At 54.4% G+C, this 13,751-nt stretch overlaps 4 protein-coding genes across 4 annotated transcripts; 3 read left to right on the top strand and 1 right to left on the bottom strand.

The window, feature by feature from the left end:
* Window positions 1–117: 117 nt before the first annotated feature.
* Window positions 118–3,497, top strand: MYCGRDRAFT_88718 (uncharacterized protein; the record flags this gene model as incomplete). Its single annotated transcript, XM_003857696.1, has 7 exons — window positions 118–282; window positions 555–1,712; window positions 2,160–2,235; window positions 2,369–2,471; window positions 2,628–2,773; window positions 2,886–2,988; window positions 3,341–3,497. 7 exons carry the CDS (start codon window positions 118–120, stop codon window positions 3,495–3,497), a joined length of 1,908 nt encoding a protein of 635 aa, XP_003857744.1.
* A 5,217-nt stretch (window positions 3,498–8,714) lies between these two features.
* Window positions 8,715–9,314, bottom strand: MYCGRDRAFT_102020 (uncharacterized protein; the record flags this gene model as incomplete). Its single annotated transcript, XM_003855851.1, has 2 exons — window positions 8,715–9,149; window positions 9,214–9,314. The coding sequence occupies one exon, from the start codon at window positions 9,107–9,109 to the stop codon at window positions 8,915–8,917; it is 195 nt and encodes a 64-aa protein (XP_003855899.1).
* Window positions 9,315–9,504: 190 nt separating this feature from the next.
* MYCGRDRAFT_102019 (uncharacterized protein) lies at window positions 9,505–10,743 on the top strand (the record flags this gene model as incomplete). Its single annotated transcript, XM_003857697.1, has 2 exons — window positions 9,505–10,435; window positions 10,492–10,743. 2 exons carry the CDS (start codon window positions 9,577–9,579, stop codon window positions 10,677–10,679), a joined length of 1,047 nt encoding a protein of 348 aa, XP_003857745.1.
* Window positions 10,744–11,129: 386 nt separating this feature from the next.
* Window positions 11,130–12,773, top strand: CYP-47 (putative P450 monooxygenase; the record flags this gene model as incomplete). Its single annotated transcript, XM_003857698.1, has 3 exons — window positions 11,130–11,686; window positions 11,735–12,111; window positions 12,165–12,773. The coding sequence occupies 3 exons, from the start codon at window positions 11,158–11,160 to the stop codon at window positions 12,771–12,773; spliced, it is 1,515 nt and encodes a 504-aa protein (XP_003857746.1).
* Between the last annotated feature and the right edge of the window lie 978 nt (window positions 12,774–13,751).

The raw sequence follows: 13,751 nt of genomic DNA, 5'->3' as shown, positions 1-13,751 counted from the left end.
GGTCCCATGTAGCATGCACTTGATTTGAAGTGATCCCTCTGCCTTCTGCTCCCTTGGGGGCCACAGTCCCTTCTCTGACGTCTCCTACCTCCACTCCTTCCTTGTTTCGCTGCCATGATGCCCTCCAACGCCGCCGAAGGCCTCCTCCACGTTCATCCGCTGCAGCGTACGGAGTCGCCGTCTGTTGGGCGTCGTAATGGCGGCTTCGGCGGCGTTGGAAGGAGGGCATTGACCGGATACGACAGCAACCTACGTGGACCGTGTTGGATCGGTGAAAAGGAGGTCAGTCTTGCGAAGTGATACCAAGACTGAACACCACCTCACCGTCGCGTGAAAGTGCAGACCGTCCCTCCGACACCCGCATGCAAGATCTGGCTCTGATACCTTGTTGTCGCCGTCCCAATGGACAATGGAGTGAATACCTCATACCGGTCTCAAGTCTACTATTGTGGTGTTGTCAAATTCTGGATCAACCTTCGACCTCGCTCCGTCCTCGACACTTCTACCTCGACCACGCCGCACACCACTCACCGCGCCGCACAATATCAACACAGCAAGGTGAACGCACATACTACCACACAGAGGTCGCTGTCACTCTTCGACTTCACATTGCCGCTCTTCCAATCTCCCCATCCGACAGCAACAACCACCACGCTCGTCACGTCACACCCGTCACGATGGTCAAGCGCAAGCACGACTGGGAGCCGCTCGAGGTTCGCCTGGCGAAGACCTTCTGCTATTATTGCGACCGTGAGTTCAACGATGAAAAGGAGCTCACCGATCATCAAAAGGCCAAACACTTCAGGTGCAGTCAGTGCAACCGTCGCCTTAACACGGTAGGCGGTCTCTACGTTCACTTGGAGCAAGTACACAAGATCAAACTCACCGAAGTCCCCAACTGCACCATTGAAGGTCGCGGCATGGTCGTCAGAGAGCAAGAAATCTACGGAATGGTCGGCGTCCCTGAGCACCTCATCAAGGCCCGCATCGCCGAGATCACCCAGGCGTTCTACAGCGAAGAGGCCGAGTACCGCGCGAAGACCGGCAATTCTCTCGACACTGGCAACGTCGTCGCCCCAGAGATCAAGAAGCAGAAGAAGGAAGAGGACATGAAGAAAGGCGTGGCGAACGCGAAGGAGGTGATTGCTCGCAGAAAAGCCGCGCAGGCTGCCGCAAAGGCTGCTGCTGAGGCCGGACACCCTCCTCCGTCAGCCTCGCCAGGCGTGCCGTCGAACACTGAAGAGGCGACCGCCGCACCATACACACCGCCAACCGCGATGCAAGCTCCTGTGACGATGCAGCACAACAACGGACAGCCTGCACCTTTCAATCACAACAGTCAGTACACCCCACCACAGCACATGTATCAACCTGCCTACCACAACGGCGGCATGCAAGCCCACACTCCAAACGCCTATCACAACGGCATGCAAGCCCACAACCCAAACGTCTATCACAACGGCATGCAAGCTCAGGCCCCACCCGGCATTTCAATGTACGGTGCTGCATCCCCCTACAATTCATCGTTCAGCCATCAGAACGCTGCCGTGCCTCGTATGGCACATGGCCCACCTCACACCACCACTCTGCCGCCGGCCCAACACCACGGACTTCCCCCTCGTCCCACCTCCGGCTATCAACTCTACCCAACCGCCCCTACCCAAGCTTCCGGAGCTTCCTTGCCTCAGAAAATGGCCAAACTCCCGACTCCGGTGAGTGCTGCTCCAAAACAGGATGATACGGCTGTAGCATCGCCCGGTTCCCAAGGTAGGGAAGTGGCCGCCGTTGCAGAGATCGCGCTCGCTGCTCCCGAGAGTAAGTTGTCCGACCCTGATTCCAAATGCTACACCATGCTAACCAAACCTGTAGCCGCGATCGAAGCGCCTGCCCCTGCCCGGGCCCCAGGCCTGGTGATGGCGATCAACGACGAGCCCTGGGAGGAGAGGCGTGCTCGCGCTCCGCGTTACCTGGAGCGCGTGCGCCAGTTTCTAGGTATTTAGCGGGGTTTTCTTCTTTTTTGGGTTTCGCGGGCGTTCACACGCGGTAAGTGAAAGGTTTCACGTTTAGCCGCTTTTCAAATGTAAGAAATGTTCTCTTCTGAGTGCTCTCTCTCTATCGCTCTCTTGGTCTCGCCGTGAATGACTATGCCGCTTGTAAAGATGCTGTTAGCACAAGATCAATCGTTCCCGCAGAGATGTTCCGCATCTTGCAGGGCTGTGGCCTGTGGGCTCCTCGGTAAGTGAAAGTTTTCACGTTTAGCCGCTTCTCGTAATGAAATAAATCTTCACTTGTGAGTGCTCTGTTAATCGCTCTCTCTGTCGCTTTGTGAATGACTATGCCGTGCAATGCTTTCCTATTGGTATAACAGGAATCGCTGTTGCGGAGCTGTTTCTCTGCAGAGAGGTGGGGTTTCCGGTCAGTGTGAAGTCCCTTTCCGTTGGCCGTTTCCTCAATGTAGGAGGAGTTCACTCGTGAGTGCTCTCTCTTAATCCCTTTGTGAAAATCATGCCGCTCAATGGTTTTCTATTATTACAACAGGAATCGCTGTCGCGGAGCTGTTTATTTGCAGAGAGGTGGGCTTTTCGGTCAGTGTGGAGGTCCTTTGCGTTGGCTTTGCCTTAATACAGGAGTACTATGGTCACTTGTGAGAGCTCTCTCGATCGCAGTAAGAACGACTACGCTGCTTGTTGCGGTGCTGTTGGTATAAGATTCAGCGTTCTTGCAGAGCTGTTTTATGTCTGCAGAGCTGTGGGCACATCGGCAAGTATACCAGGTAAGGTTTCTCCACGTTGGCTTTCCCTCAATGCAGGGCTTGTTCCCTTGTGGAAGCTCTCTCGATCGCATTGTGAACGACCATGCTGCTTATTGCCTTGCTGTTGGTATAGATTCAATCGCTTTCGCAGAGCTATCTTGTGTCCGCGGAGCTGTGGTCTCATCGGCAGGTTATGCCATGTGGAAGGAGGCAGACACCAATCTCGCCATCATGCAGTTTGTCTTCCGCAGCGGCCCTCCTCTGCGACCACCCGACCATGCTCCGACAATGCTCGTACTACATCAATCGGGCGAAGCATCAACCAATCGATCCCGACAACTCGTCGTCGTTCCAAGAGGTCCGCAATGCCGACTTCCCTCTCGCCAAGCTCACCAAACTCGTGACCATCTTGGCCAAAGGCCACCTCAAGACCAACGAAGCCTTGGTCAAAGCATTGGGCAAGAACGACCCGGATGCAACATTCGTGTACGATGTCCTAGAGTGGTATGGGATAAATCACAAGTACCTCGATTGCAAGGCCCGCAAGCAGTTTCTGGTGTCAGATGCATTGAAAGACTGGCAATGCAGGTGCTGCCTTGAGGAGCGCACCTTTGGCGCCTTCATCATGAAACGTCAGATCAGGCTTTGCAAGGAGGATGATGACGGAATGTGCACATTGAGCTCCCCGTCCGAGGCCTCAGAGAAGTACTTCAATGACTTCAAAGACAACGAGAAGTTTCTCTAGGCTGACTTGCCCGCAATGCACGACTCGGTGATGGCGCGACGTGGTTCGGCTGATGCCATTCCGTCTGCTCGTACAGATGTTTTCAGACCCGTCTCAACTCGATCGTGGGGCGCTTCGGTAGTGAACGAGTGGAGTGGTCGTGGTAGAGTGGTCGAGATGAGTGTTATCGACCTTGCAGCTTGTTCGAGCTGGGCTTGCCGCACTTGTCGTGCTTCAGAGACCGCGGGATATTTGAGCCGCAAACCACAGGAGCCGTAGACTCTCCCGATATAAGTAGTCCGACCGCCCGGTTCGTCGAACGACGAGAAGAACGACGCAATGAACGAGCTGCGGCGGAGGAGAGGAAGCGGGATCAAGAGGAGAGGAAGCGGGATCAAGTCAGTACAATCATTTCAGTCTTGTTTTCAGATTGACAGCTAAACATCTTGGGACATCTAGGAGCTCTGCGACCTGCAGCTACTCGGAGAGCTGGAGGCGTCGGTTTCGGTACGTCCACTTCATTCTTTGTTTGTCGCTTGTTAATTATCCGTACAAAGTTCTGTCGATCTCTTGTGGCAGCTCTTAATCGTAATCTGAATGACTATGCTGCTTGCGGCAATGCTGTTGGTATGGGTCGTTATCGCAGAGCCGAAAGCCGCAGAGCTGTAGGCATCTCAATCGGGATGGAGATAACCACGCTGCTCAACGCTATACTGTTGGTCTGAGATACATCATTGTCGTGGAGATGGGTTTCCTCTCGCAGAGTCGTTGTATCTGCAGAGCTGTGAGTATCTCGATCACTCTTGAGATGGCTACGCAGCTTGATGCTCCTCTGTTGGTACAACATCGACCCCCATCAGTGACGACTCCACGCTGCTCTCTTCTCGCACCATGCAAGAACACCCATGGCTTGCACGTGTCAAAGGGAGTCATTTGAGATGTGATCGAGAATGAGAGTTTGGACTGGCCTCATCCCACGCGGTCGCAGAGGTCTCGAGTCTGCCAAGCTCACTTCCTCTCCGACCTTGACCTTTATCCTTCTCTTCTACAACATTCACGTCCGACCTTCTTCAAGCATTCAAGCACCTTGTCCGTCATCTTCTGCCCTCAACCACAGCGAGTCATTAACAACTGCCAGAATGTCTGTCACCAATCTGCTCTGCAACAAACTGGGCTTCCAATGCCACACCACCATGGTGCCCCTGGAGATGGCTGAGATGGTCGATGCATTGCGCAGCATCGCCCAGGAGCTGGCCGGCACGAATGAGGCCCTCACGCTCATCGTTGCCTTCGCATTCCTCATGGTGCTCGCACTCCTCACCATCATCGCCATCGGGCTTCTCGACGCCGTGAGATAACCACGCTGCTTGATGCTCTTCTGTTGGTACGACGTCCATCGTTGACGTAGAGCTGGCTCTTCTGCAAAGACGTGGGTGTCTCGGATATACTGGAAGACTTCCACTGCTCAATGATCTTCGGTTGTTTTGACATCAGCCGTCATCGCAGAGCCACTGGGTCTGCAGACCCGATGGCGGTGGATGAATCGCTGCTGAGGAGCTGTTATATCTGCAGAGAGCCGCGGGCATTTCGTTTCGTTTTGAGATGACCGCGCTATTCAATGCTCCGTTGCTGGTATAGCATGAATCGCTTTCGCGGAACGATTGAGTCTGCAGAGCTGTGGGCTTTTCTGTTGAGCTAGAAGAAGCCTACGCTGCTCAATATCTCCTGTCGCTATGTAATCAATCGTTGCCACCGAGCGGTGGAGTCTGCAGAGCTGTGGCCCTCTCAGTCTTGTCCTGAGAGTTTCATGCCACTGCATTTGTCGAGGAGCTGGGACGTGCACAGCTGTGGCATCGTCAGTCATGCTGAAGAAGTTGAGTTCCAAGCCGATTGATTCCCTACACTTGGTTCTAAGGTCAGGAGGTCAGGAGGTCAGGAGTCGTCAAGGCGTCGTCCAGAAGTCGTGCCTTGTAGAGCTTCCAGACCATGTCGCAAGATCCATACCTCTCAATGCTGTCCAGGTGGTCCACAATCAGGAGTTGTAGAGGCGTCGTTATATCTGCAACAAGACATACCAACGAAGGACGTCGATCGGTCGCGCTGCCCAGTGCCAATCCTTGCACATATGCACAAGGTACAGATGAAACCAGGAGACAGGGATATGACTGCTGTGGTGGTCTTCGAACGATCAAGAGGCGTAAGTTATGCATTGACAGCAGTATGGTAATGCGCTGCATACTTGCTTGTACTCTTCTCCCTTCCATCCTGACGCAGAATGTTCCGGCGAGATCTGCACAGCAGAGGACCACTGCAGCAGGGCCACGAAGCCATCGATACAAGTCCGCCAGCGCAAGAGTATCACCACCTCCATCTGGTACATCGACATACATGCGCTCGGCGGGTCCGAGCAGCCCTCCGTCCACCATTAGGACTTGCATCCCTCCCTCCTGAAGTCTGAGACTCAGGAGACCTTCCCAGTGAAGCGCAAGGCGAACGCCAACGACCGATTCTCTCCACTTCACATTGGGACTCCCAGCATCATCGTGTGGGTAGCCCGGCCGCATTGCCGGCGAATGTTCCGGACAGAGTATGTGCCTCCTCCGTCTCCTTCTTCTCTAAACGGTGTTCGGAATGGTTTGTGCCTCGCCCGCTTTTAGGTCCCAAGAACGGAACTTGCTGATGACATTGCTTCGATCAGAATAGTGACAGGGGCCATGGGCGGCTTGCTCTGGCTCAGGGGTGGGCTTCTGCAGGTCGCCATCGTCGTTCCTGGCTGAGGACTGTAATCGGGTGAGTGGTAACCAGGCTCGTGAGTCGTGCTAACTTTTGTTTCTGTTGTTCCTCCTGGCGTGTTGTTCTTGTTTGCGCACTGCTTTTCCTCGTCCTTTCCTGGTTGCGTGTCCGTCATCGCCGTGGAGAGGTCTTAATGTCCGGACCGCAGTCGAAGCAAGACACGATCGATGCAGATCGATGCAAGAATGCGAGCGGCGTCCCAGCGGAGGTATGGGCTGTATAGGACAGTGGCCGGGTGGAGGATTCGAATGGAGCGTTCGTTTGAAGCTGCTGATACGAAGGCATCCACGTGTTAGCAAAGATAAAGGCTGACGATGTGGTCGCAGCGACACTAAGGCAACGATGATGGTGCTGTGTGGCTCTCTGCCGTCCGTTCACCAGTCCGGATCGGCTTCTCCTGGACCATCTTCATTGTTCTGTCCCGTGCCTCCACGCGTCTCGTTCTGATCGCTTGTTCATCGATGCCGCGTGGATCGTTCTTGACGATCGGAGAGTTTTGAAAATGGATGTGGAGCGATGCAACGACAAGAGCTGCATGCCGGCGGAGGCGTCGGTCGTGCCGAGCTGGACGGAGAATATGAGTCGAATGCAAGTGTCGATATGAAGCCATTCGCGTATCAGCGCACAGCAAGGCAGGCAGAATGATGGGGACGATTGTGTGTCCATGCTTGTTGCGTCCAGCTTGTGAAGTGTCGTTCGACGGTCTCTGGGGACCCGCCATCGTTCAAGGCCTGTTGCTACGGTTGATGGTCATCAGCGCTGTTGTGAATCGATCGATGAACGACGAGACTACCTGCTTGCCTTGCTTGTCCTTTGTGATCAGCGTGATCGATGGCACCGACCTGAGTTCATTCAGAGAGCGGCAGCATTAAAGAGGACCCCCAACGAGCCCGAGCGGCCTCATCTCCCCGCGAAGCACCTTCACCTCCTGCTCCTGCCGCCGTCGACACCCCTGTCAACAAGTTTCCGGTGACTCAGCTTGTTTGTCTTCCTTCAAATTCTCTGCTTCACTTTTTCTCTTCCTTCTTCTTCCTCCACCACAACCAACACACATGCTTTTGCAACAACACCCTCCGCCTTCGGGCTTTTGATGGATCGCATCACAACGATCGATCAGTTCAAGCTCCATTCTTTTTCCTGATGAAAGAATCGGCGTTGGCATTGGCCACCGCGGCCGTCACTTCGCCGGTGACAGGTAAGCAAACACTTCATCCATCGACCATCACACTCTCTTGCATCACATGCTGACCATTGACCTGCAGATGATGAAAACCATCGCCGTCAGCTGTCTGCCTCGCGGCTTTTTTTCCCGGTCATTTCAAGAACTCGCCGTCGCCGCCCCCGATGACCTCGCCGCCAAACGCATCGTCGCGGCCTGCCAGGTGATGGTCGACAAGGAGAAGAAGAAGGTCCGCGACGCCAAAGCCGCCGCCGGCGAAGCCACTCCATTCGCCGCGACTCCCGCCGGCAAGGGCAAGGTACGTCCTGCCTCTCTGGTCGGCGTTTTTGGTATGCATTCCCTCCATGCCGTTCGTCACAATCCTCTGACCAGTCTCGCAGGTGCTTCTGCTTTCGGGCAGGTAGCATGTGGTAGACCGGCGGTTTGCCGTCTTGGTACGTCGATGATCGGCTTCTTTTCTTTCGACCATTCCACTGACAGTCTTTCAGAGCTCCGACTTTTGCCGTCGACCGCCCCTATGAAGGACTCACAGCGACCCCTCTTCGGAGGAAGCTGCCTGAGGGGTGGAAGATGGCATCAAGGTTGCCAGCTTTGAAGACGGCGCCGCCGGTCCCGGTCGCAGTGGAGAGAATACAATACCAATCAACCAGACATGGCCTTCCGCACCGTTCAGCACTGGTAGCTTCAGCAGCACCATGAGCTCCATGGGAACCCTCAACGACTCGCAGCCGATGAAGATTGACAACACTCGCGAATACCGGTACAGAGAGAAGCTGGAAGATGAGCGGCACAAGCATTGGCGCTGGCCGCTGGCCGTCTTGGTACGTCGATGATCGATGCCTTTGCTCCTTTTCACCTCACTGACATCCTTCCAGAGCTCCGGCCTGCGCCATCAACCGCCCCGATGAAGGACTCACAGCGACCCCTCTTCGGAGGAAGCTGCCTGAGGGGTGGAAGATGCGCAGAAAGACCAAGGCGGCAAACTTGCAGCTGTTCCCATTGGCGTTGGGCGTTGGGCGTTGGTCAGGGTCAATCCCCCTCCCTTGGCGGCAGCATGTGAGCAACCTGCCGTCGCTAGACGCCTTCTCCTCACCGGCCTCGAGCGACGCCTACAGTGGACCGTTCACGCCCGACACTCAGGGGATGGATGAGGGTACATTCCCTGGTCTCGGCGGCAACGCCGTACAGTCCACTCAACGCGACGTGAAGATCGAAAACGGTGTTCCTGTCCGCTCCTCACATGCAGCACCATCGATGCAGCATGCCGACTTTCACCCTCGCCAGCTTTCATCGTGGCCCACCATGGTGGGACATCGCTACGATGCAGTAGCCTGCCCTGAGGTCCCGGCATACACCTAGCATGAATCTGCCTTGATGGACGTCCACAACTCTCGCATCTCTCACCTGCCTGCCACCGGCTCACTGCAAGAGGTGGAGCGTCGAGTCCCGAGACCGATGAGGACAATCAAATCATCAAACTCCGGCTCCGGCGATGAGCGACATCAAGCATCTCGCTGCGTTCTTCATTCTTTTGGATCGGCATACCAAGCACCGACGTCGCCGCTTCGAAGACTGATGGGAAGTGGTTCTTGATGGTTCTTGATGGGGAGGTGGAGGTGGAGGTGGAGGTGGAGATGGAGGCGGAGGGTTTCATGTACATACCTACAGCAAGAACATTCTTACATGCTCACGTCTCATCGCTGCTGTCGTCAATGCTCACATCTCACTCGACCCATCGTTGCTGCGTTTAAATGCTCGACTTACCTTACTGGTCTCACTCATTGACGTGCTGCCAGCTGTCGATGCCGCGAGCGATGTCGACACACGCCGCCATCCTCAAGTCTTCAATGACACCCTCAGATGACTGATAACGACAGGATGGATGAGCGAAAGCCTCTGGCAGATGTGATGCTGCTCTCCCACATGCCAACGAACCATTCACTGCTGTAGGCGTGTCTTTGTCAGATTGTCACCTGATTGGTTCGGCAAAGGAACTTTCGAGAGCTCCGCCGTGAGTGTTCAAAGTGCCACCAGGATCGTGACGTCTGTGCATTCCTACCTCTTTTGACCTGCGATCGCCTTCTCTCCTCCATCACACAACTCACTCATCGACGACATAACGCAATCATGGCCTTCATGCTCCGGCGACCGTTCGCCGTCGCAGGCGCCCTCGCCAAAGAACTGCCCAAGACCGCACCGAAATCCGCCTTTCGCAGCTTCCAAACCCAAGCGCAAGCACCCATCAAACAACACTCCATCCTCAAGCAATCTACACCTCTACGCAGCGCATTCGGATCCAGCCAACAAAATGCCTTCCGCCAGACCTTCCGCCAATCCTCGCGAGGCTACCAAACGCAAGCACCCGCCAATCCTCTCGCGCAAGGCAACATCACCCAACGCCTCATCTACGGCGGAGCCATCTTCGGCGGCACTTTAGTCGCCATCAACTTCATGTTCAATCGCGAGACCCGGGAAGATGGCGGCATGCCTCCTTTCGAACGAAGCTACTTGAACGACACATTCATGCACACCGGCCTCGGAATCGGAATCATCGGCGTGGCAGCAAGAGCTTTGCATATGAGCGGGTGGTCATATAGGCTCATGTCCGCGAACCCGTGGTTGGTGCTCGGTATTGGTCTTGTGGGATCGATCGGAACGATGATGGGATGCAGAGCGACGAGTCCGGATAACTACGTTGTCAAGTATGGGCTCTGGGCGGGCTTCAACTTGACGCAAGCTGCGCTGCTTTCGCCGATGTTGTTCTTTCATCCTGCGATTTTGGCAAGAGCCGGGCTGTATACAGTGGGAATGATGGGCTCGATTGCGTTTGTGGGCGCGACGGCCAAGCAGGAGAAGTATCTGTATATTGGTGGACCACTGTTGGCTGGTGTTGCGATTGTGGCGCTGAGTGGATTGGCGCCGCTGGTGCTGCCTGTCACTGCTACGAGGACGCTTATGCTTACTGAGAAGTTGTGGTTGTATGGAGGTAAGAAAAAGCGAGCATTCTGATCCGCATCCGAGAAGGTTACTAATAGTGGATAGGTCTCGCCGTCTTTGGCGGTTTCACGCTTTACGACACCCAGAAGATCCTCGCACATGCTCGGATGGCCGAGCGTGGAGCGTTCCGCCGCGACGCCGTCAACGAGTCCATCTCGCTTGAACTCGACTTCATCAACATCTTCGTCCGCATGGTCCAGATCCTGGCGATGCAACAGGGACGAAGGAAGTAAGCGGGTTCCGAGGCTGCGAGAGAAGACTTTGTGATATTAGCGGCATGACGAAACGACACTGGAGTTGCTAGGACCGTGGATGAGCAATCCTCCATGGTCCAGCGTTTGTTGGAATTACGGTTGGAGAAATACCAGATTGTATGTACAATTTTAGCGTTCGAAGTGTATTGACGCTCCTCGCTCCTCACTACAACTCCTACTTGAGCACGAACCCCATCTCTTCCAACTCGGACATGTCGAAGTAGCTGATCCCAGCTCTCAGCACTTGCAGCTATATTACTCTGCGTCCATGTGGAGACAGAAGTAGGCACCCCGCGCGACCTGCATGCAGCAGCAACTGTTCCTCCGTCCGGGTGCGGCTGAAGGAGCTGCAAGGGAAGTAGATAAGGATGCAGGTAAGCAGTGCCTCGACATGCCCATTCTCCTATCCATCAACTTCGCACCGATGGCGTTACGAACAGTCAATCCTGATGGCATCATGGCCCATTTGGCCTCGTATCTCCTTCCAATCCTCTTCCTCCTCTTCCTGCTGTCATTCGTACACGCCAAGTTCAACGGCCTGAATAAGATACCTGGACCAACAATCGCTTCCTTCACCAAACTCTGGCGTCTCTACGACGTCTGGCAAGGCCAGGCACACTGGACTGCTATAAAGCTTCACAGAAAGTACGGCAAGCTTGTCAGGATTGCTCCAAATGTCGTCTCCGTTGGCGATCCGGACGAGATTCAAAGGATCTACAATATCAAGGGAAACTTCACGAAGACGGCGTTCTATCCGATACAGAGTATCTCCTGGCAGAAGAAGCCGCAGCCGAACCTCTTTTCGGAACGAAATGAGGCAGAGCACCGTGAGCAAAGAAGGAAGGTGGCCAATGCTTATACGCTGGAGTCTCTGTTGAAGATGGAACCTGCAATCGACGAGTGCACCAAGCTCTTCCTCAGTAAGATGGGAGAGTACGCCGATCGCGATGAGCCAGTGGACTTGGGACAGTGGTTACAGTACTACGGTACGTAAAGTCCTTCCACATCTGCCATACTTGACTAACATATCGCAGCATTCGACGTAGTCGGCGAGCTGACCTTTGCAAAGAAGCTCGGTTTCTTGGAAAAGGGTGGAGACGTGGACGGCATGATCGAGGCCATTGAAGGAATGTTGGTCTATGCCTCGCACTGCGGCCAAGTCCCCGAGATGCATCCGTGGCTGCTCGGTAATCCTCTATTTTCAATCATGCTCCCTGCGATGGAGACTTGGAATGGCGTCCTGATGTTCACGTTAAAGGCCATCAATAGTCGCACAACCTTGTCTCGGGACGGGGAATTGGAGCTGGAGAATCGTGTTGGTAACGACTTCCTTTCGAAGTGGGCTGCTGTCAAGGCTTTTGACCCGCTGAAGATGAGCACGCGGGACGTCGTTGTGCATCTTAGCGGCAATGTAAGGACATGAAACGATCCCTAGAGAGGACCAGGAGACTAATCTGTAATAAGGTCTTTGCCGGAAGCGACACCACGGCAATCGCCCTTCGAGCGATCTTGTACTTCCTCATGAAGCATCCCGACAAGCTTCGCAAGCTCCAGCGAGAAATCGACGATGCCCACAACGCCGGAAAATTGAGCGATCCCATCAGCGACAAGGAAGCAAGAGACCTTCCCTACCTCAACGCCGTGGAGAAAGAAGCAATGAGACTGCACTCCTCAGTGGGTCTGATCCTCGAGCGTCACGTCCCTGCCGAAGGCGCAACTATTTGTGGAGAGCTCATTCCAGGCGGTACCATCGTCGGGATCAATCCATGGGTGTTGCAATACGACCCCGAGGTGTTTCCAGACCCGGAGGCCTTCGTCCCGGAACGCTGGATTGATTCCTCGCCCGATCGGCTGGCTGCTATGGATAAATCGTTCTTCACGTTTGGTGCGGGTAGTCGTGCTTGTCTTGGACGGTACATTAGTATGATTGAGATGCGTAAGGTCATTCCTCAGCTTTTGAGGGAGTTTGATATCAGCTTGCAGGGAGATGAGGAATGGAAGGTGAAGAATGTGTGGTTCACGCAGCAGGATATGCCGAAGTGTATCATGAGAAGGCGGTCGAAGATGGAATGATGATATGGCGTGAACTTGTGGACAGCACGTTCAAGGAGTTGCAATTGTTCAAGACGTCGGAAATGAAGTGGTATCTCGCCGAAGCCGAATCCTTCGAAAGCATCGACAAATTTCAGTCATCTGCCTTCAAAAAGATATACAGATCCAACACATTGACCGAATTGACCGAATCTCCCTCTCGCACAAATCAGCGCGATGGCGCTCGCACGACTACTTACAGTCCTCACAATCGTGCTATTCGCCAACGCCGTCCAACGCCAACTCACCACAACCTCCTTCTCCACCTGCATCGCCAACAGCACCATCACCGCCTCCCAATTTGACGTCACAATCTTCGAAAACCGAACCGTCTCTTTCTTCCTCAACGGCACAAGTCCCATGTCCGCCCACGAATTCGTCGGCTTCCAGCTGAATGTCGCTGGAGAACAGAAATGGGGATATACCTACGACCCATGCATGGACTCCTACCCACTGCTGGCGAGCTTCTGTCCCAACATACCGGAGGGTGAGGTGGTGAGGACGCAGAGCTTGCAGTTGCCTGCGAAGGTGGTTTTGGGGGATTTGTTTGGAGCTGAGAGGTTGGATGCGAAGTTTTGGTTTGTTCTTACGAATGAGACGTCGTTGAATGATGTTGGGTGCGAGGTAGTGTTTGGAGGCGAAGTTGACTAATGGTGGGAATGAGTCGTCTTCTTCGATGGCGGGCGCCGATCGAGACTCTGGCGCTGTAGTGGGCTATGTCAATTGGGCTCTCATGGTGTAAGTGAAGCCTGTGTGATGCGGAAAACAAGCTGACGTCCATCAGATCCTTGATGGCAATAGTAGGAATGAGCGGCATACTATAGAGACGACATCAGAACAAAGTCGCTTCGCCAGTCTCTCGAGACTCAAAGTCCATTTCTCGATCTTTGTGTGAACGATCGCTATCGCCGAGCCGCCACGACGTCTTGACACTCGACCATGGTGCAGCAACATACCAGA

This window comes from Zymoseptoria tritici, chromosome 1 (genome assembly GCF_000219625.1).
Source record: "Zymoseptoria tritici IPO323 chromosome 1, whole genome shotgun sequence".
NCBI classification, from domain to species: domain Eukaryota; kingdom Fungi; phylum Ascomycota; class Dothideomycetes; order Mycosphaerellales; family Mycosphaerellaceae; genus Zymoseptoria; species Zymoseptoria tritici.
The sequence above is the reverse complement of the archived record's forward strand: the minus strand, read 5'-3'. Positions and strand labels throughout refer to the sequence as shown.